We start from the raw sequence: 22,784 nt of genomic DNA, 5'->3' as shown, positions 1-22,784 counted from the left end.
CTCGGTAAATTTGATATGAGGCACGAATTCCATTTAAGGGTTGTAATTAGGAAGGAAGAAGAAAAGCTATAGAAGTAGCAGACGGAAGAAAACATGGGAAGATTGATTATTTCTTTGACATATCTTCTTGTAGAGTAACTTCAGCATATATAGGTTTTAAGCTACTACTTAAATTGCGCACACACATTAACATAATAGGAGTATAGTTACATAACCAAAGCATATCTGTAATTACCAGCCATCTCCAGTGAAACCAAGAAAACCATTAAGGCACCCTAGGCATTTGTGAAAACTTATCTATGATATGGTGGATATTGTCCAACTGAACTTGAACAGTCTGAGAGAAATCAGACAAATTAAAACAACCCATTCCTGGGGACTGTTCACATGCCATATGTTCTCTTAACAGTAAATAGTCTGTAGTTGTAAGACCTTGGAGCGCTACAATTTGCACCTCTCCAAATTCTTGGTTGAGTTCCCACAGTATAGATCCAGTCAAATATGTTGTTCCACTGTATGCACAGGCCAGCTTAGATATCTCCTTCCTCATTCCCATGGCAAGTCCAGGAACTGGTGGGATGAGTGCATCCACAGCTGTAGCAGTGCGTGGATCTTTGTTGGGGTTTTTTGATGATCATCTTCTGGCATGAGTCTTCCAGAGAGTGCAGATGTTGGAAGTTCTTTTTCATATCGTATCTTAGTTCATTTTTGGGGTAGCCCAATTAGGCTTTGATCCTCTGTATAAACACAAACAGACCCTTTGCCTACACTTTTATATGCCCTTTATACCCTTGTGTAGAACTCATTGGAGGTTACCACACAGGAGCTGCCCAATTTTTTTTTTTTTGCTTTGTTTTTGGTATCACTAATCTACACTTACATGACGAATATTATGTTTACTAGGCTCTCCCCTATACCAGGTCTCCCCTATAAACCCCTTTACAGTCACTGTCCATCAGCATAGCAAAATGTTGTAGAATCACTACTTGCCTTCTCTGTGTTGTACAGCCCTCCCTTTTCTCCTACCCCCCCATGTATGTTAATCTTAATACTCCCCTACTTCTCCCCCCCTTATCCCTCCCTACCCACCCATCCTCCCCAGTCCCTTTCCCTTTGGTACCTGTTAGTCCATTCTTGAGTTCTGTGATTCTGCTGCTGTTTTGTTCCTTCAGTTTTTCCTTTGTTCTTATATTCCACAGATAAGTGAAATCATTTGGTATTTCTCTTTCTCCGCTTGGCTTGTTTCACTGAGCATAATACCCTCCAGCTCCATCCATGTTGCTGCAAATGATTGGATTTGCCCTTTTCTTATGGCTGAGTAGTATTCCATTGTGTATATGTACCACATCTTCTTTATCCATTCATCTATTGATGGACATTTAGGTTGCTTCCAATTCTTGGCTATTGTAAATAGTGCTGCAATAAACATAGGGGTGCATCTATCTTTCTCAAACTTGATTGCTGCATTCTTAGGGTAAATTCCTAGGAGTGCAATTCCTGGGTCAAATGGTAAGTCTGTTTTGAGCATTTTGATGTACCTCCATACTGCTTTCCACAATGGTTGAACTAGTTTACATTCCCACCAGCAGTGTAGGAGGGTTCCCCTTTCTCCACAGCCTCGCCAACATTTGTTGTTGTTTGTCTTTTGGATGGCAGCCATCCTTACTGGTGTGAGGTGATACCTCATTGTAGTTTTAATTTGCATTTCTCTGATAATTAGCGATGTGGAGCATCTTTTCATGTGTCTGTTGGCCATCTGTATTTCTTTTATGGAGAACTGTCTGTTCAGTTCCTCTGCCCATTTTTTAATTGGGTTATTTGTTTTTTGTTTGTTGAGGCATGTGAGCTCCTTATATATTCTGGACGTCAAGCCTTTATCGGATGTGTCATTTTCAAATATATTCTCCCATACTGTAGGGATCCTTCTTGTTGTATTGATGGTGTCTTTTGCTGTACAGAAGCTTTTCAGCTTAATATAGTCCCACTTACTCATTTTTGCTGTTGTTTTCCTTGCCCGGGGAGATATGTTCAAGAAGAGGTCACTCATGTTTATGTCTAAGAGGTTTTCGCCTATGTTTTCTTCCAAGAGTTTAATGGTTTCATGGCTTACATTCAGGTCTTTGATCCATTTTGAGTTTACTTTTGTATATGGGGTTAGACAATGGTCCAGTTTCATTCTCCTACATGTAGCTGTCCAGTTTTGCCAGCACCACCTGTTGAAGAGACTGTCATTTCGCCATTGTATGTCCATGGCTCCTTTATCAAATATTAATTGACCATATATGTCTGGGTTAATGTCTGGATTCTCTAGTCTGTTCCATTGGTCTGTGGCTCTGCTCTTGTGCCAGTACCAAATTGTCTTGATTACTATGGCTTTATAGTAGAGCTTGAAGTTGGGGAGTGAGATCCCCCCTACTTTATTCTTCTTTCTCAGGATTGCTTTGGCTATTCGGGGTCTTTGGTGTTTCCATATGAATTTTTGAATTATTTGTTCCAGTTCATTGAAGAATGTTGCTGGTAGTTTCATAGGGATTGCATCAAATCTGTATATTGCTTTGGGCAGGATGGCCATTTTGACGATATTAATTCTTCCTAGCCACGAGCATGGGATGAGTTTCCATCTGTTAGTGTCCCCTTTCATTTCTCTTAAGAGTGACTTGTAGTTTTCAGAGTATAAGTCTTTCACTTCTTTGGTTAGGTTTATTCCTAGGTATTTTATTTTTTTTGATGCAATTGTGAATGGAGTTGTTTTCCTGATTTCTCTTTCTGTTGGTTCATTGTTATTATACAGGAAAGCCACAGATTTCTGTGTGTTGATTTTGTATCCTGCAACTTTGCTGTATTCCGATATCAGTTCTAGTAGTTTTGGGGTGGAGTCTTTAGGGTTTTTTATGTACAGTATCATGTCATCTGCAAATAGTGACAGTTTAACTTCTTCTTTACCAATCTGGATTCCTTGTATTTCTTTATTTTGTCTGATTGCCGTGGCTAGGACCTCCAGTACTATGTTAAATAACAGTGGAGAGAGTGGGCATCCCTGTCTAGTTCCCGATCTCAGAGGAAATGCTTTCAGCTTCTCGCTGTTCAATATAATGTTGGCTGTGGGTTTATCATAGATGGCCTTTATTATGTTGAGGTACTTGCCCTCTATTCCCATTTTGCTGAGAGTTTTTAACATGAATGGATGTTGAACTTTGTCAAATGCTTTTTCAGCATCTATGGAGATGATCATGTGGTTTTTGTCTTTCTTTTTGTTGATGTGGTGGATGATGTTGATGGACTTACGAATGTTGTACCATCCTTGCATCCCTGGGATGAATCCCACTTGGTCATGGTGTATGATCCTTTTGATGTATTTTTGAATTCGGTTTGCTAATATTTTGTTGAGTATTTTTGCATCTACGTTCATCAGGGATATTGGTCTGTAGTTTTCTTTTTTGGTGGGGTCTTTGCCTGGTTTTGGTATTAGGGTGATGTTAGCTTCATAGAATGAGTTTGGGAGTATCCCCTCCTCCTCTATTTTTTGGAAAACTCTAAGGAGAATGGGTATTATGTCTTCCCTGTATGTCTGATAAAATTCCGAGGTAAATCCATCTGGCCCAGGGGTTTTGTTCTTTGGTAGTTTTTTGATTACCGCTTCAATTTCGTTGCTGGTAATTGGTCTGTTTAGATTTTCTGTTTCTTCCTGGGTCAATCTTGGAAGGTTATATTTTTCTAGGAAGTTGTCCATTTCTCCTAGGTTTCCCAGCTTGTTAGCATATAGGTTTTCATAGTATTCTCCAATAATTCTTTGCATTTCCGTGGGGTCCGTCGTGATTTTTCCTTTCTCGTTTCTGATACTGTTGATTTGTGTTGACTCTCTTTTCTTCTTAATAAGTCTGGCTAGAGGCTTATCTATTTTGTTTATTTTGTCGAAGAACCAGCTCTTGGTTTCATTGATTTTTGCTATTGTTTTATTCTTCTCAATTTTATTTATTTCTTCTCTGATCTTTATTATGTCCCTCCTTCTGCTGACCTTAGGCCTCATCTGTTCTTCTTTTTCCAATTTTGATAATTGTGACATTAGACCATTCATTTGGGATTGCTCTTCCTTTTTTAAATATGCTTGGATTGCTATATACTTTCCTCTTAAGACTGCTTTTGCTGTGTCCCATAGAAGTTGGGGCTTAGTGTTGTTGTTGTCATTTGTTTCCATATATTGCTGGATCTCCATTTTGATTTGGTCATTGATCCATTGATTATTTACGAGCATGTTGTTAAGCCTCCATGTGTTTGTGAGCCTCTTTGCTTTCTTTGTACAGTTTATTTCTAGTTTTATGCCTTTGTGGTCTGAAAAGTTGGTTGGTAGGATTTCAATCTTTTGGAATTTTCTGAGGCTCTTTTTGTGACCTAGTATGTGGTCTATTCTGGAGAATGTTCCATGTGCACTTGAGAAGAATGTATATCCTGTTGCTTTTGGATGTAGAGTTCTATAGATGTCTATTAGGTCCATCTGCTCTACTGTGTTGTTCAGTGCTTCCGTGTCCTTACTTATTTTCTGCCCGGTGGATCTATCCTTTGGGGTGAGTGGTGTGTTGAAGTCTCCTAGAATGAATGCATTGCAGTCTATATCCCCCTTTAGTTCTGTTAGTATTTGTTTCACATATGCTGGTGCTCCTGTGTTGGGTGCATATATATTTAGAATGGTTATATCCTCTTGTTTGACTGAGCCCTTTATCATTATGTAGTGTCCTTCTTTATCTCTTGTTACTTTCTTTGTTTTGAAGTCTATTTTGTCTGATATTAGTACTGCAACCCCTGCTTTCTTCTCACTGTTGTTTGCTTGAAATATGTTTTTCCATCCCTTGACTTTTAGTCTGTACATGTCTTTGGGTTTGAGGTGAGTTTCTTGTAAGCAGCATATAGATGGGTCTTGCTTTTTTATCCATTTTGTTACTCTGTGTCTTTTGATTGGTGCATTCAACCCATTAACATTTAGGGTGACTATTGAAAGATATGTACTTATTGCCATTGCAGGCTTTAAATTCGTGGTTACCAAAGGTTCAAGGTTAGCCTCTTTAGTATCTTACTGCCTAACTTAGCTCGCTTATTGAGCTGTTATATACACTATCTGGAGATTCTTTTCTTCTCTCCCTTCTTGTTCCTCCTCCTCGATTCTTCATATGTTGGGTGTTTTGTGCTGTGCTCTTTCTAGGAGTGCTCCCATCTAGAGCAGTCCCTGTAAGATGTTCTGTAGAGGTGGTTTGTGGAAAGCAAATTCCCTCAGCTTTTGTTTGTCTGGGAATTGTTTAATCCCACCGTCATATTTGAATGATAGTCGTGCTGGATACAGTATCCTTGGTTCAAGGCCCTTCTGTTTCATTGTATTAAATATATCATGCCATTCTCTTCTGGCCTGTAGGGTTTCTGTTGAGAAATCTGACGTTAGCCTGATGGGTTTCCCTTTATAGGTGACCTTTTTCTCTCTAGCTGCCTTTAACACTCTTTCCTTGTCCTTGATCTTTGCCATTTTAATTATTATGTGTCTTGGTGTTGCCCTTCTTGGATCCTTTCTGTTGGGGGTTCTGTGTATTTCCGTGGTCTGTTCGATTACTTCCTCCCCCAGTGTGGGGAAGTTTTCAGCAATTATTTCTTCTAAGATACTTTCCATCTCTTTTCCTCTCTCTTCTTCTTCTGGGACCCCTATAATACGGATATTGTTCCTTTTGGATTGGTCACACAGTTCTCTTAATATTGTTTCATTCCTGGAGATCCTTTTGTCTCTCTCTATGTCAGCTTCTATGCGTTCCTGTTCTCTGATTTCAATTCCATCAATGGCCTCTTGCATTCTATCCATTCTGCTTATAAACCCTTCCAGAGTTTGTTTCATTTCTGTGATCTCCTTTCTGGCATCTGTGATCTCCTTCCGGACTTCATCCCATTTCTCTTGCGTATTTCTCTGCATCTCTGTCAGCATGTTTATGATTCTTATTTTGAATTCTTTTTCAGGGAGACTGGTTAGGTCTGTCTCCTTCTCTGGTGTTGTCTCTGTGATCTTTGTCTGCCTGTAGCTTTGCCTTTTCATGGTGATAGGAATAGTCTGCAGAACTGGGACGAGTGACGGCTGGAAGGACTTCCTTTCTTGTTGGTTTGTGGCCCTCCTCTCCTGGAAGAACAGCGGCCTCTAGTGGCTTGTGCTGCGCAGCTGGGCGCAGACAGGGCTTCTGCTTCCTGCCCGGCTGCTATGGAGTTAATCTCCGCTGTTGCTGTGGGCGTGGCCTGGCTCGGGCAGCTACTCCAAAATGGTGGAGTCGCGTTGGAGCAGGAGCTGCTGGGAGGCTATTTATCTCCGTAAGGGGCCTCCCTGCTCCCTGCAGCCCAGGGGTTAGGGTGCCCAGAGATCCCGGATTCCCTACCTCTGGATTAAGTGACCCGCCCTGCCCCTTTAAGACTTCCAAAAAGCACCCGCCAAAACAAAACAACGCCCACCAAGAAAAAAAGAAAAAAAAATTTTTTTAATTAAAAAAAAAAAAAAAGTTTTTAATTAAAAAAAAAAAAAAAAGGTGGTCGTTCGTTTTTCTTTATTCTGCGGTGCCAGCCTCAGGCCTCTGCTCACCGGTCTTTCTGCCCTGTTTCCCTAGTATTGGGGTCCCTATCCCTTTAAGACTTCCAAAAAGCGCTCGCCAAAACAAAACAGCAAAAAAGCAAAAAAAAATGGTCGCGCGCTTTTCTTATGCCCTCTGTCGCCCAGCCTCCAGTGCCCGCTCACTGTTCTTGCTGCCCTGTTTTCCTAGTATCGAGCGCCCTGCACTCTGGCCCGGATGGCTGGGGCTGGGTGCTCGGCAGTCCTGGGCTCCGTCTCCTTCCCGCTCTGCCTGCTCTTCTCCCGCCGGGACCTGGGGGGGTGGGCGCTCGGGTCCCGCCGGGCCGGGGCTTGTATCTTACCCCCTTCGCGAGGCGCTGGGTTCTCTCAGGTGCGGATGTGGTCTGGATATTGTCCTGTGTCCTCTGGTCTTTATTCTAGGAAGGGTTGTCTTTGTTATATTTTCATAGATATATGTTGTTTTGGGAGGAGATTTCCACTGCTCTACTCACGCCGCCATCTTCTGCCCCTCTTTTTTTTTTATTGATTTAAACTTGTTTATTCTTCTCTCATTCTCTTTTATTCTTTGCCTGGTATTCATAGCCTTAGCAATAGTATATTATTAGTATAGTGTATAGTAATTATAACAGTTAACATTCATTTAGCCCTTTCTAGGTATTATTCTGAAAATACTTTATATTTTTAATCTTCCCAGAAATCACCATTCCTATTTTTCAGCTGAGGAAACTGAGTCAGAATGGTTGAGTAACTTAGCCAGCATCAAACCCACACAAGACGCAGAGCCAGAGCACTTAACTACTCACCACGCTGTGTCTAGGCAGGATTCCACCCAGCTCCCCCGTGGTCACCATGAGACTTCGGGCCTCAGGGTTTTCATCTTTAAAACAGGAATTATTTAAGTTAAGCATCTAGCCAGTGCCTGATACAGTGATATTAAATAAGTGCTGTTTCTGTTCTCTGAGGAGAGTTCCACAGTTTAAGATTCCACTGTTTTTAAGGAAAAGATTTGAATTTGTTTCCTAGGGCTGCTGTGACAAGGTCTACAGCGTTGGTGGCTTAAAATAAGAGAAATTTATTCTCCAACAGTTCTGGAGGCTAGAAGTCCAAAATCAAGGTGTCCGCAGGGCTGCACTCCCTCTAAAGCTTCCTAGGCTAACTTCTCCCTTGCCTCTTCCAGCTTCTGGCGGCTCCGGGTGTTCCTAGGCTTATGGCTAAATAACTCGGATCTCCACCTTTGTCTTTGTGTGGCCTTCTACTCTGTGTCTCTTCTGAAGACACCTGTCATTGGATTTAGGACTGATCTGGGTAATCTCAGGATCTCTGGCTGAGATATAGCTTAATTACATTTACAAAGACTTTATCTCAAATAAGGTCACATTCACAGCTTGCAGGATGTAGACATATCTTTTTGGGCACCACCATTCAACCTACTATGATATCTTAATCCAAACAGTTTTATGTCTTGGGAGATTCCCTCTGCTATTCTTGACAAGCCCACATTTATTCACAAAGGACAGAATGAATAGCAGGTGTACTTTTGACAAATCAGTATTGCAGTAACTCACCTTCCTCACCCTCAGATTGGTCCTTGGGAAAGAGTCTTCTGTTTCTGAGGACACATCATATATGTTCACAATAGGTAAGGATGGGATAAAGGCTGAATTTTTCGTGTCAGGCTTCTCATTCCTAAGAAAACCAAGTCCATAGAAACAAACAGTAAGCAAGTAGTTCCTTTACCAAATTGTGAGTCTGAAGGCCAAAAGATGGGGGGAAAAAAAGAAAAGTAGAACTGTTTATAATGCTCATGCAACACCATTGCCTGGAAAGGGGTTTGTAATGACAGTAGAAAAGCAGTTCCAGCCAAATGATTTAACCATTTTCCCACTCTTACTCCCTTTTAAGTGCTCTTGGGATTGGGGTCTTAAAATGTACATAACATAAAAATTTACCATCTTAACCATTTTTAAATGTACAGTTGAGTAGTGTTTATGTTCACATTGTTAGGCAACCAGTCTCCAGATTGCTTTCATCTTACAAAACTGAAACTCCATACCCAGTGAAGAACAACTCCCAATTTCCCTTTCCTCCAGCCCCTGGTAACCAGCATTCTGATTTGTTTCTATGAGTTTGACTATAGATATCTCATGTAAGTGAAATCATATAGCATTTGTCTTTATCTGACTGGCTTATTTCACTTAGCATAATGTCCTCAAGGTTCGTCCCTTTTGTAGCCTGTGACAGGATTTCCTTACTTTTTAAGGATCAATAATATTCCCTTGTATGCACATACAACATTTTGTTTATCCCTTCATATGCTGATGGACATTTGGACAGTTTCCACCTTTTAGCTATTGTGAATAAAGCTGCTTTAATATGTGTATACATTTAATGACTTCTAAAAAATTATTTTTAATGACTTTAAGGTCACTGTTAATGTTGCAGCTCTGTTTACTTTTTACTTCTAAAAACAACTTGGCTGCCCTTGGGAATAGTGTCTTCAAAAAGAAGCAGCTCCTTCCTCCTTCCTTCTTTATAGGATTACAGGTGCTTTTGAAAAAAAAAAATAAGATAGTAATAAAGAGGCTCATCCTCAGAAATTATATTATGACTAGAAACTTGGCCCAGAGTCCCTACTCTCCATTCCAATATTGGCAGAAATAAACAGGGGTACTTGCCCTGTGTCTGTAAATGAATGAACACCAGGAAGAAGACAAGATCTAACATCCCCCATTACAAATTTCTCTTCCTATTCATAATATCTACTCAACACTAATGCACTTGCTGGCTCTTTTTTAGTGTCAAAATATATGTCTTCTTTTTGATAGCCACACAACGTTAAGATTGATCTAATCCAAGTAGTTCTTAAATTATCATGAAATTTTCAGTTAAAGTCATATTCCAAATCTTCTTTCCCAGGCAGAAGTCCTTCCTTCATAAATTCCTCTGGAGTCCATCAGAAAATTCAAAACAACAAGGACTGCTTAGAAATTACAGTTACTCAACACACATCATATTGCTCAATGGCCTCAATTGATAATTGAACTGGAAATACATGTTTCATATTGTTCTGCTTTTGTGTTAATGAGTTGGAGGCAATAAGGTTGGTTCACAGAGCCACAAAAACAGTCTTCTCTTGTATATAAATCAAACCAACACTGTACCAACAACAGCCTAGCTAAACTGTTGGTGAGACTTTTACCTTTTACTATGTATTTTAGTAATTGACTTCTAAACACAAGATGATAAAACAATTAGAGTAAGTTGCCTGAAAGCAATAATGTGCTTTGACTTATACAATCATTTATTTCACCTTCTGTGATGAATCTTTGGAATTGTCCAACTAATTCATGAATGTGTAAAGAAAGTTCCTTAATTAACCTATGGTTATGGTTTTCTTCTCTGGCTTTATCACAAACTTTTAAGTTGGTTTTTATACCTCATTCTAAAGACTTGACTGACAAATCCATCACTTCTGGTCAGACTTCTAATACTCACGCTGGTATCAGCATGAGGAATTGTTTGCCAAAGGATGGCTAGAGTGATTGTAAGATGGAAAGGACATTCCCAGGAAAAGTAAAGATGGAACTTTCTGTGGGGCACAGAAAACACTGGGGTTACCCAGAGAAAACTTAGAGGAAGATACAGGCATGCCTTGCTTCATTGTGCTTTGCTTTATTGTGTTTCATAGATAATTGCACTTTTTTTTTTTTTTTTTACAAATTGAAGGCTCATGGGGACCCTGCATGGAACAAGTCTGTCAGCACCATTTTTCCAACAGCATTTGTTCCCTTTGCTTCTCTGTGTCACATTTTAGTAATCCTCACCATATTTCAAAGTATTTTTATTACTATTATATTTGAAATGGTGATTTGTGACTGGTGATCTTTAATGTTACTATTGTATTTGTTCTGGGCCCCATGAATTGTGCCTATATAACATGGCAAACTTAATCAGTAAATGTATGTGTTCTGACTGCTCCACAGATCTACCATTCCATCGCTCTCCCTCTCCTCAGGCCTCCCTATTCTCTGAGATGCAACAATATTGAACTTAGGACAATTAATAACCCTACAATAGGCTCTAAGTGTTTAAGTGAGAAGAAGAGTGCATGTGCATCACTTTAAATCAGAAGCTAGAAATGATTAAACTTAGTGAGGCATGCATGTCAAAACCCTAGTCAAGCTTAAAGCAGGTCCTCTTACACCAAACAACCAAGTTGTCAATGTAAATGAAAAGTGCTTGAAAGAAATTAAAAGTGCTACTCCAGGGAACACATGAATGATAAGAAAGCAAAACAGCCTTATTGCTGATAGGGACAACATTTTAGTGGTATGGATAGATCAGACCAGCCACAACTTTCACTTAAGGCAAAGCCTAACTAGCATAGATTGGTTCATGAGGTTTAAGGAAAGAATCTCCAAAATATAAAATTGCAAGGTGAATTAAAACCACAATGAGATATCACCTCACACCAGTTAGGATGGCCAACATCCAAAAGACAAACAACAACAAGTGTTGGCGAGGATGTGGAGAAAGGGAAACCCTCCTACACTGCTGGTGGGAATGTAAACTAGTTCAACCATTGTGGAACGCAGTATGGAGGTTCCTCAAAAAACTAAAAATAGAAATACCATTTGACCCAGGAATTCCACTCCTAGGAATTTACCCTAAGAATGCAGTAGCCCAGTTTGAAAAAGACATATGCACTCCTATGTTTATCGCAGCACTATTTACAATAACCAAGAAATGGAAACAACCTAAGTGTCCATCAGTAGATGAATGGATAAAGAAGATGTGGTACATATACACAATGGAATATTATTCAGCCATAAGAAGAAAACAAATCCTACCATTTACAACAATATGGATGGAGCTAGAGGGTATTATGCTCAGTGAAATAAGCCAGGCAGAGAAAGACAAGTACCAAATGATTTCACTCATCTGTGGAGTATAACAATAAAGAAAAAACTGAAAGAACAAAAGAGCAGTAGACTCACAGAACCCAAGAATGGACTAACAGTTACCAAAGGGAAAGGGACTGGGGAAGATGGGTGGGAAGGGAGGGATAAGGGGAAAACAGGGCATCATGATTAGCACACATAATGTAGGGGGGTGGGGACATGGGCAAGGCAGTATATACAGAGAAGACAAGTAATGATTCCATAGCATCTTACTATGCTGATGGACAGTGACTGAAATAGGGTATGTGGGGGGGGACTTGATAATATGGGAAGTCTAGTAACCATAATGTTGTTTAAGTAATTGTACATTAATGATATTTAAAAAATTGCAAGGTGAAGCCCCAAGTACTAATGTAGAAGCTGAAGCAAGTTATCCAGAAGATCTAGCTGAGATAATTAAATGGAGGTGGCTCACTAAACAACAGATTTTCAATGTAGATTAAATAGCCTTCTGTTAGAAGAAGATGACATCTAGGATTTCCATAGCTAAAGAGGAGAAGTAAATTCCTGGCTTCAAAGCTTCAAGGAGCAGGCTGACTCTCTTGTCAGGGGCTATAGCAGCTAGTGACTTTAAGTTAAATTTCATGCTCATTTACTATTTTGAAAATCCTAGGGCCCTTAAGAATTATGCTAAATCTACTCTGTTGTTGGTCTTTAAATGGAACATCAAAACCAAGATGTCAGCATATCTGTTTACATCACGATTTGCTGAATATTTGAAGCCCACTGTTGAGACCTACTGATCAGAAAAAAAAGGTTCCTTCCAAGATACTACTGCTCATTGACAATGCATCCGGTCACCCAAGAACTCTGACTGAGATGTACAAGATTAATGTTGTTTTCTTGCCTGCTAATACAACATCCATGCTACAGACCATGAATTAAACAGCTATTTTGACTTTCAAGTCTTATTCTTAAGAGATACATTGTATAAGGCTATATAGATGCCATAGATATTGATTCCTCTGATGGATCTTGGCAAAGTAAAATGGAAATCTTCTAGAAAGGATTCACCATTCTAGATGCTTAATGGACCATTTGTGATTCATGGATGAGGTCAAAATATCAACATGAACAGAAATTTGGAAGAAGTTGATTCCAACCCTCATGGATGACTTTTTGAGAGGTTCAAGACTTCAGTGGAGGCAGTAACTGCAGATATGGTGGAAAGAGCAAGAGAACTAGAATTAGAAATTCAGCCTGAAGAGGTGATTGAATGGCTGCCATCTCATGATAAAACTTTTACAGATTTAAAGGAGTTTCTTCTCATGGATGAGCGGAAAAAAAAAAAATGATTTCTGGAGATAGATCTACTCCTGGTGGAGTTGCTATGAAGATTGTTGAAATGACAACATAAGATTTAGGCTATTACATAAACTCAGTTGATAAAGCAGCAGCAGAGTTTGAGAGGATTGACTCCAATTTTGAAAGAGGTTTCCTGTGGGTTAAATGATATCAAACAGTGTTGCATGCTACAGAGAAATCATTCATGAAGAGAAGAGCCAATGTATGTGGCAAACTTCATTTTTATGTTATTTTAAGAAATTGCCCCAGCCACCCCAACCTTCAGCAACCACCACCCAGATCAGGCAGCAGCCATCAACATCAAGGCAAGACTCTTCATCAGCCAGAAGACTACAACTCACAGTAAGCTTGGATGACAAGTTACAATTTTGTAACACTAAAGTATTTTTAATTAAGGTATGTACATTGTTTTTTTTAGACATAATGCCACTGCACACATAATAGACTACAGTATAGTGTGAACAAATGAAACCAAAAGATTAATTTGACTTGCTTCATTGCAATATTAGCTTTATTGCAGTGGTCTAGAACCAAACCTGCAACCCCTCTGACGTATGCCTGGAAATTGGAAAGCCAATAAATTATTATTGTGCCTGATTCTAACATAGACACAATGTGAAGTTCTACCATTAATCATACAAACTGTACTCTTGTGAAGAAAGAAGCCGCTTGTGCTTAGGTCCCCAAGACAAGAACCATCACATAACATTATGCAGTGCACAGCCCACACAATAGTATGTGGTGGCCCTACCCAAAACACTTCTGAAAATTTGTTTAGAGATTGCAATGAGTTTTAAGTAGTGGTTTGTGGTAATGGCTATTTATACATGCATTGTCTTGTTTTTTTAAATGTACTGGGCAATTAATTAGCAAATAAATAAGGGCTGAGGTTTTTTTTCCTGTAAAATATACAAAGCACTCCATTGTTGAAGCAACCGTTATAAAATATTTAATAAAGACTCTTGGACTCTACTTTAGTAAATTTTTCCAAATAGTTTCAGTTGCACCAATCCACAAGGAACAACAATAAAACACTACTATTATTATGACTATTATTTCTAAAGAATTTACAACATAGCCCTACATTCTTTGCCACATCACTGAGGCAGACTTAGAGGCAATTATCAACTAAGGCATTTCACACAGAGAAGCTGTGATTCAGAAAGATTTTGGAACTTGCCAAGGACACAAAGTAAAATTAATTAATTAATTTAAAGTATGGAGGAAAGAGAAGATACAGAAAAGGAAAAGAGGAGAGGAGAGGGAAGGGGAGGAGAAAGGAGGGAAGGAAAAAAATTGCAATAGAATTTATGTCCCCAGATGTTTCCATACTGGGATTTTTTTTTCCATTAAAACCACTTTCTACCTACCAATCTTAAATTATTACTCACCTAGAATAAGCACTTGTAAAATCTGTTTTACTGAGATTAAAACCACTTCATGAGTGTTTTTTATTCCCCACAAAGTCCATGAACTTTTGACAGTATAAGAAAATAAAAAAGCATTTGTTATATTTAAAAAATTAGTACCATCTCCCTTCCATCCTACAAAAAGACATATTGTACTGAATTTTCAAAAAAAACAATCTGTCTAAAACTCGTTGCCTAAAAGCAGACAATGAGAATTCATAAGTACCTTTTATGTGCTCCACATTGTGCTATGGAAATACTAAAAAAGTACAAATGTGGTCCCTGCCCTCAACAACCTTACAATTCATTCAACCAGCCAAGCAGCTCACCAGCCAACATGTAAGTATCCCACATTTTAGGCACTGGGAATAAAGAGATGACTGTTGTTTTATCCCCACTATTAAAAGAACTTCATAATCTAGTGAGAAACCAGATTGTACAAGGCTAATTATAATACAAGTGTTGAAACCTTGTTACAATGGTAACACATAAAAGAAAGCAATGTATTTTCCTTGGGAACGGTAGTCTCCTGAGAATGTCTCACAGAGGAGAGAATAAGGAGCTAGGTCTTGAAAGTTAATAGGATTTTATCTAGAAAAGAACAGATACAAGAACATTTCTAGAAAAGAAAAGAGGATGAACTAAAGCACGGAAGTTTAAGAATAAAGGACATTCACAGGGGAGTTTGGAGATGGTGCTGGAGAGGTGGAGAAATCAAACTGTGCAGAGCCTTAAAGGAATGTTTCATTTCATAGGAAATGGAGAGCTGTTGAAGGGTTCCAAACAGAAATGAGTCTATATTTCAAATAGTTAATTCCAGGAGCAGCATGGGAGGTAACTGTAAAGTAAAAAAGAGACAGGTTGGTAGGCTATGTCATTACTCCAGCACTGCCCGATAACATTTTCTTCAGTGATAGAAATATTCTGTATCTGTGCTGTCCAATATGTGGCTATTGAACACTAAAAATTTAAACTGCCACATGTGACTTGTGGCTGCCATACTGGACAGTGCAGAGACATCTTAGAGAAGCTAGCACTTTAGTTATGCCTTAAAATAGGTTTTCCCAACTGTGGGTTGCAATTGATGGGTTAAGAAACTGATGTGGTAGCTCAAAATTAAGATATTTTTTAAATGAACAAGAGAGTAACATAGAATACAGCAGAACTGAAGAGAACAGAATAGAAAATAATAAGCACCACAGAGTTTATTTTGAGAGATACAGTTGTATGGCTATGTGTGTCTGTGTATGTGCACCCTGAATCACAGTGTAAAATATACTTCTCCTCTTTTTTGTGTTTAAAATATTTAAAGGCCAGTCCTTTATGGAAGATACTATTTAACTATGTTCAGAGTTATTAGGACGAGTTCTCCAAAAGGGCAGAACAACATAAGCAAATTTCACTGGAGTTTATAATAAGGGTAACTGTAGACCTTTCAAGACTATCCTGATTTTTTTTCTGCCTTCAAAAATTTTAATACACTTTCTTGTTTAGAACAGTTTTAGACTCAGAAAATTAAGATAGTACAGAAAGTTCCCATTTACCCTGCACCCAGTTTACCTATTAACATCTGACATTAGTATGTCACATGTGTTACAATTAATGAGCCAATGCTGATACACTATTATCAACTGAAGCCCATACTTTACTCAGATTTACTTAGTTTTTACCTGATATGCTTCTTCTGTTCCAAGATCCCATCCAGGATGACACATTATTATTAGTCGTCAAGTCTCCTCAGGCTCCTTTGGGCTACGACAGCCCTTCCCACTTTGCTTGTCTTTGATGACTGAGAGTTTTAAGGAGGGCTGGTCAGGTATTTTGTAGGATGCCCCTCTATTCAAATTTGTCTGATATTTTTTCTCATGATTAGTCTGAGGCTGTGGGTTATTTGGAGAAAGACCATAGCAGTAAAGTGCCATTTTCAGACCGTGATATCATGGATACAAACTGTCAACATGATTTATCACTGTTGATATTGGCCTTGATTGGCTGACTGAAGAAGTTCTTATTAGTGTTCTCCACTGTGGATTTACTCTTTCTTTTATCCCCCTTTCCATACTTTACACTTTGGAAAGAAATCACTCTGCTCCTTTTTAAAATGAATTAATTAAAGGGAAGAATGAACTTGAGTAAGGCATATTGAGTCCTTTCCAAAGAAAGCTACTCCTGAGTACAGACACAGTCTCTTTTTAGATACAGAATCTCTCTCTGCGGCAGGCAGGACACTTTCTCACTTCTCAGATTTTTAGGTTCCAACTAGGGAGCAAAAAAATTTTTTAAAGCTGGCTGATTGACGTAGAATTCCAAAATAAATTGGGGAGGAGTTAACGCAAAATTGATTGCAGTCCTTCTGATTTCTCGCTTCAGCCCCAGATTCTTGACATTTTAGAAGTAAATGTAAACCAAAAACCTGTGTTAGATTTTTAATTTTATCCCCAGGAGGGAACATGCATTTTTAACTTTTTCAACATTTTAATGTATAGAAAGGGAAATCTCTTAGTGAAGAAACCCAAAGATGCAGAGTACTTTCTTTAGGTGGAGGAAGGCTGCAGAATCAAGTCATCTGCAATATCCCCAGGGTAAACTCTACCCTGCCAAGTCACCTGCTGCTCATTTCTCCCTGCAGTTGCCTAACTTTCTACCACTCCCAATCCCATGGACAAAGGCAAACAAAGAATATCCTGAGCAAGCCAGCCTCTACTTTTGTTACTTCCCTGAATATTCCTCTTGGAATGCTCACACACATGGGTTTATGTAAACAAGTGGATTTTTTTTTTTTTATTGCTTGGTTTATTCTAACTTTCTTCTCCATTCAGGCCAGAACAAAGTCCTGCCCCTGAGTAATGTGGATCATAAGTCCCAGTTCTTTTCCCTTTCATTCTGGGAGAGGAGATGAAGCTTTATCTCCTTCCCCTTTATCTGTGTACAAATCTAATGAGAAAAAAAATCATCACCAATTGATAAAAGAGCTATGACATTCAGAAATAAAAAATAGTCACTTACTCTCCAATCAACTGTGAGATAACTTCTTAGGAACTTCTAAGTCCTTCCTATTTTTCACTGTCCCACTACCCCTATTCATTCAGTGGAGTCCATTTAGGATTCAGTCTCCCTCTGAGTCCTAAGATTCTAATAATCTTCTCTATCTTCTTCCTTTCAACCTGGTAAAACTTTGCTTTGGGCCTTTCAACCATGCTAAAATGTACATTACTAACAAGCACCTTAGTTTTTTCCAGTTCCCAGTAATATTTGTAATAAATGGCATTCAGACCTTCATTTGGCTATAAGAGAATCTGAATTGTAGGATTTCAGCAAAAAGTCTTGATTAATGGAAGAGTCAAGTCTGGGGAAATTGGAAGAGGGTGGGGCTGAGGTCTTCTAGATATCCTGCACACCTGTGTACAGCTGAGCCCTTGCTCAACTTTGAGTCTTTGAAGACCATGGAAAACCTCCATTGGAATTTTTATTTCTTTCATCTAATGTCAATTCACAAAACACAGAGTATTCCTCACCTGGTCCAGTCACCAATTCGGTTTGACACACCAATTTAATGTTAACCAACTTAATATCAACTTATGTTAGTCCTGTAGGCACAGTCCTTTTCTTTAAAATTACTGATTTGGTCTTGGGGATCTCTACAGTCCATCCAGCAACTAACATTCTAGGATTCCACTTTAGCTACCTAATAGATATGATAAATATTGTCTATAATGTGTACTGGCAGAATAGACTCAGCTGAACTATAATCCTTGAGGGTAACAGCCATGACTGTTTCAGTCACCATGGAATCTCCAGTTCCTGGTGCAGTTACCAGCATGTCAATAATTATTTCAATAACTAAAAAGAAGGAAAGGAGGGATGAAAGGCTCTCTCCAGTCAAATTCTATCTTCCTGATCTATGTACTTCCTCCATGGGCAAATCTCTTGAATTGATGCTTTATTTGCATTTCTGCTAATCTTCACAACCCTAAACAAAGAGGATTATTATCTCCATTTTACAGGTGAGAATATTGAGGCCCAAAACAATTAAGTAACTGGGCCAAGGTCACACAACCAGTAAGTAGAGGAGTCGAGACTTGAACTCTATCTTTATTCCCAGTCCCATAGTCTGCATTATGCAAATATAATAAAAGCACTTTCTAAACTACAAATAATCCTATGAAAATATAAACTGTTTTATTATTATTACTAGAAAAACTCTGACAAATCAAATCCATTAGGCAGCTTAGAATGTGGTCCTACCTCGATCCTCCTGAAGAAGACTTTGTCATTTTTAAAACCATGGTACGGATGTGGAGAAAAGGGAACCCTGTTATACTGTTGGTAAAAATGTAAATTGGTGCAGCCATTACAGAAAGCATGGAAGTTTCTTGAAAAACTAAAAATAGAAATACCATATGACCCAGAAATTCCACCTATTTACCTGAAGAAAATAAAATCACTAATTGAAAAAGATACACTGTTATATTTATTGCAACATTATTTACTATAGCCAAGATATGGAAGCAACCTAAGTGTCCAATTGTAGATGGAGAAGATGTGGTACAAATATACAATGGAATAGTACTCATAAAAATGAAATCTTGCCATTTGCAACATGGACAGACCTAGAGGGTATTATGCTAAATGAAATCTAACAGAGAAAACAAATACCATATAATTTCACTTATGTATAGAATCTATAAAACGAACAAACAAAATAGAAATAGACTCATAAACACAGAGAACAGGTTGATGGGCTGCCATGGGGAGAAGAGTTGGGGGATAGAGAAAATAGATGAAGAGTATAAAGAGGTATAAACATTCAATTATAAAATAAATTAGTCAAGGGGATGAAAGTACAGCATAGGGACTATAGTCAATAATATTGTAACATCTTTGTATGTTGACAGACAGGAATTACACTTATCATGGTGAGCATTTTGTAATGTATATAACTGTTGAGTCACTATGTTGTATACCTGAAACCAATATTGTACATCAACTATATTTCAATTAAAAAATGAAAAAAAACTAAAAAAAAAAAAACATAAATAAAACCATGGCCCACAAAAAGTCTTTCCTAATCCATTCCTAGGTAACAGTGTTGGTTTCATAACCCATTCCTCTAGGTAACAGTGTTGACATATGCCCAACCCCCAACTTCTTACAGGGAGCTACTGTGTTGCATTCACTCAAGGGCATCATCACACAGCTTCATCTAGAGTCATAACCATCCAGGCCACTGTACTTCTGAAGACACCCACTAACTGCTTAGGCAATGCCACCTTTTAATGCACAACCTTGTTAAAGACATAAGAGGGTTTTTTAAATCATCAAGCTCAGAGGGAAAATTTAACAAACAAACAAAAAAGAACTACTCCCTCCCTTTTTTCCATATACAGAGAATCATCATTTTAAAGCATATAACTAAAAACAAAATCCATGGTGTACTAGAATACTCATTTTAAGTCCTTTGTTTAGCTTTGCTGGGATATGGCATTAGGTCTTCAAAGAACTGGGCAAATTCATTTCCCATTTTCTTATGAAAAATTAAGACTTTAAGATGTTTGTTGTCATCTAGTGCTAGGTTACTATGAATAATTAATTTCATGGCATGTCTGTCACCTTATTTCCCCAAATTCAGCCTCTTTTCCTATATTCCTTCTTAGTATTGTTCCATGACCTTTCCTCCCATTTAGGGCTTATTCTTGGCTCCTCACTCACTGCATGTTTGTTACATGGCTCAATTTGCTGCTGCCTGGAGGGCATCTCCTGTCTGTGATGCCATTTTAGGATAGATTCCTTCTGAAGCATATACTATTCAAAAGAAAGCACATAGTACTCAAAATGTATTTGTCAATGAATTAATGAATTCTTCTACCCACATTACTCATCTTAAAAAGTCCTATAGAAGATTAAACAATGGACTCAAGAGGAAGTAGAAATATATTACCTAAGCAAATCTGGAACCTAAAGATAGTGCATATTCTAACAGTAGGTTCTAGCAGATGGTTTACCAATAATAACCAACTCTCTGTCTTCTCAGCTTTTCATAATAAGAAATAATGAATAAACAATCCTTAAAATTGCTTTTCATCAACAAGGGAAAAAAGAATCAAAGAAATGGGAGAAATCAATGCTTTTGTTGACTTTTAGACTTCATGAGACTAGAGTGAGGTGTGACAATAAAAGCACCTCTTACATGCCAGAGCTGGCTACTGAGAGGGCTGAGAAATGATACACAGAACTGTGGAAACACATGAGAAAAAAAATTGTTTAATCTTAATTTTTTAAATTATTAGCAGTATGTGACCATGGTCTTACCAGGTATACTACCTTTGGTGTAATACATATTGGTTATGCTTTAAATTTGTCATTGTCTTGACTGATTAATTTTTAGCTTCAAATGAACATTGTTCCACAGTTTTATGGCTCAGGAATCTGGGCACTAGTGCCTCTGGCTCAGGGTCTCTCACAAGACTACAATCAAGGTGTCCACTGGGGTTGCTCAAGCAAGAAATTTAATTTTAGAAGAGAAAGCAGTGGCCAGGCAATTAATTAGTGTATTTTTCAAAGCATAAAGTGTGTAGAGATAAAGTTGATGATATTTTTAAATGAGTAATTTATCTAATTTATAAAAGTGAAAAGACTATTAAGAATATTTTAAGCAGATGTTCAGTATACAGTTGATTCTGAATGAGTAATGCCAGGGAAAGCAGAGGCATAGATTTTATGAAATGATTGGGATTCAAAATCATTTCAACTTGGCCTTAGAATGCAGGGAAGGCAAAATATCTGTGTGAGCTTAAAGCCTCATCCTCTCAAATCCACCACAGCATTCCCTTATCAAAAACCTCTGGAGCCACCTTTACTCATAGGATAGCAGCCTACGCAGCTAGTCCCAACTAGGTGTTTGGTCTCACTCTGCCATCCCCTCCTCTTTCATTTTCCCATACTCCCAGTCTCCCTTCCCAGATCTCTGTGCTCCATTCCCTGCCCACCTACCAAGCTCCTTCCCATCTTTAAACTTTGTACAAACACAAGCTGACCCCTCTGTCTTAGCCATTCTCCCCACCAGACCACCCATTTTATCTGACTTAAATTATCCTTTGGATCTTGTCTCAAATGTATCTTCCCAGAAACTTGCTCAGACTGGATCAAGTTTCCCACAGACTCTTATGAACTGCTCTTTTCCTTAGGACATAATGTAGTTTGATAATTATATATTTGTATATATTATTTGATTGCTACCTTTCTCCCCAACTGGACAAAGCTTCCAGAAGAAGAGGGTCCATGCCTGTCTCAACCATCATTCTCTCACTGAGTGCAGCCTAGAACTTGATACCTGATGAACGGACTCTCATTTTCCTGGCCAGGCATGGCCCCAAACTCTGTCTAGGTAATGAAGAAGCAAGTGTGGGTAACCATGAATGGGATTTTTTTAAAGATTAGTTTGAAATATACAGTTGTCTAGTGGGACATTCTAAAAGTGCAAATAGTGATAACTTCTCCAATTTTCTCCATTTTGGCCTATCAGTGAACAATCTTAGTTGCTTGCATAATGTCGCTTAGTGAAATTATCACTCCTTCTGTCACTCATTCCTCCAAGACCTAACTCTATTGGCCTTTGCTCTTTCTCTGCAATCTGAGCTAAGAATGAAAAAGAACATTGGAGGCAACTTTTCACCAATGTCCACCTACCAGGGCAAGGCATTTAAATCCAATTACTTAGTTCTCACTCTGGCTTCTAGGAATGATGGGAGGTTGGCATTTCTTTTCATAGGAAAGTAAAATTACTTGTTTGTTTTGTCTACTACTTATTTGGATTATCCTGGCCATTATTACAGATAATTGCAACCTGGTAACACAAAAAACTTTCCATTTTAAGTTTTAGGGAATGGAGAGAACATTCCAAAAGCCAAGTTCCCAGATGCCAGCCAAGAGCCAGACTTGCAAGCAGTCCCTTCTAAAGATAGCAGCCTTAGGCTTTCCATATTAATTCTTTTCTGCACACCATTCTTTAAATCTTCTTCCAGACTATATGCTGTAGGAAAAAGAAAACTCACATTTATTTCTCTGTGTATACATGGTTAAAGAAAATGTGGCTAGCCTCAATCTTTACATATTATCACTAGAATTATTACTAGCAATTATCATTTTTGGATAAATTTTACTATTAAAGCATCATCCTCTCAAACCTACCACAGCATTCCCTTGTTAAAAACCTCAGAGCCCCACTCATTCACAGGATAAAGACAAAATACTTAGCTTACCTAACTAGGCCCTACAGTGTTTGCTCTCACTCTGTGCTTCCCATAATATTGTTATTAATAATATTGTTGCAATTAACTATAATAGTAAATCATTATTGTTTATAGCAATATAATTCCTGTGATTAATATATTGTGTATTATGTCTATGCAATATTCTCACTAATAATTCATTCCTTGATAGTTAACATTCTTTGAAAGGTTTTAACAGGCTGAGATCATAAAATCCTAACGAGATTCTTTGTTAGGTTCCTTGTTTTATTTTTTCTTC

General features: G+C 38.3%; 2 protein-coding genes across 3 annotated transcripts in view; one reads left to right on the top strand and one right to left on the bottom strand.

The window, feature by feature from the left end:
• Nucleotides 1-22,784, bottom strand: part of NMD3 (NMD3 ribosome export adaptor) — a 144,382-nt gene that overhangs the window by 2,372 nt on the left and 119,226 nt on the right. Inside the window, exons 17-18 of one of the 2 annotated variants that reach the window (XR_008996901.1) lie at nucleotides 8,149-8,269; nucleotides 7,387-7,460 (exon numbers count right to left, since the gene is read on the bottom strand). Coding sequence is in view for 1 of the 2 variants with exons in the window: in XM_057499758.1 (XP_057355741.1) it covers nucleotides 10,117-10,172 (56 nt within the window). In the remaining variant the exon portion in view is untranslated. Of the gene's footprint in view, nucleotides 1-7,386; nucleotides 7,461-8,148; nucleotides 8,270-10,058; nucleotides 10,173-22,784 lie in introns of those variants that run through there. The other variant, XM_057499758.1, reaches the window with a different exon arrangement.
• SPTSSB (serine palmitoyltransferase small subunit B) overlaps nucleotides 1-22,784 on the top strand; it is a 36,331-nt gene that overhangs the window by 11,960 nt on the left and 1,587 nt on the right. The window lies entirely within an intron of this gene.

The sequence above is a fragment of the Manis pentadactyla genome, chromosome 1, assembly GCF_030020395.1.
Source record: "Manis pentadactyla isolate mManPen7 chromosome 1, mManPen7.hap1, whole genome shotgun sequence".
Classification (NCBI taxonomy): Eukaryota; Metazoa; Chordata; class Mammalia; order Pholidota; family Manidae; genus Manis; species Manis pentadactyla.
Note: the sequence above shows the minus strand (reverse complement) of the source record. Positions and strands in the feature narration are given on the sequence as shown.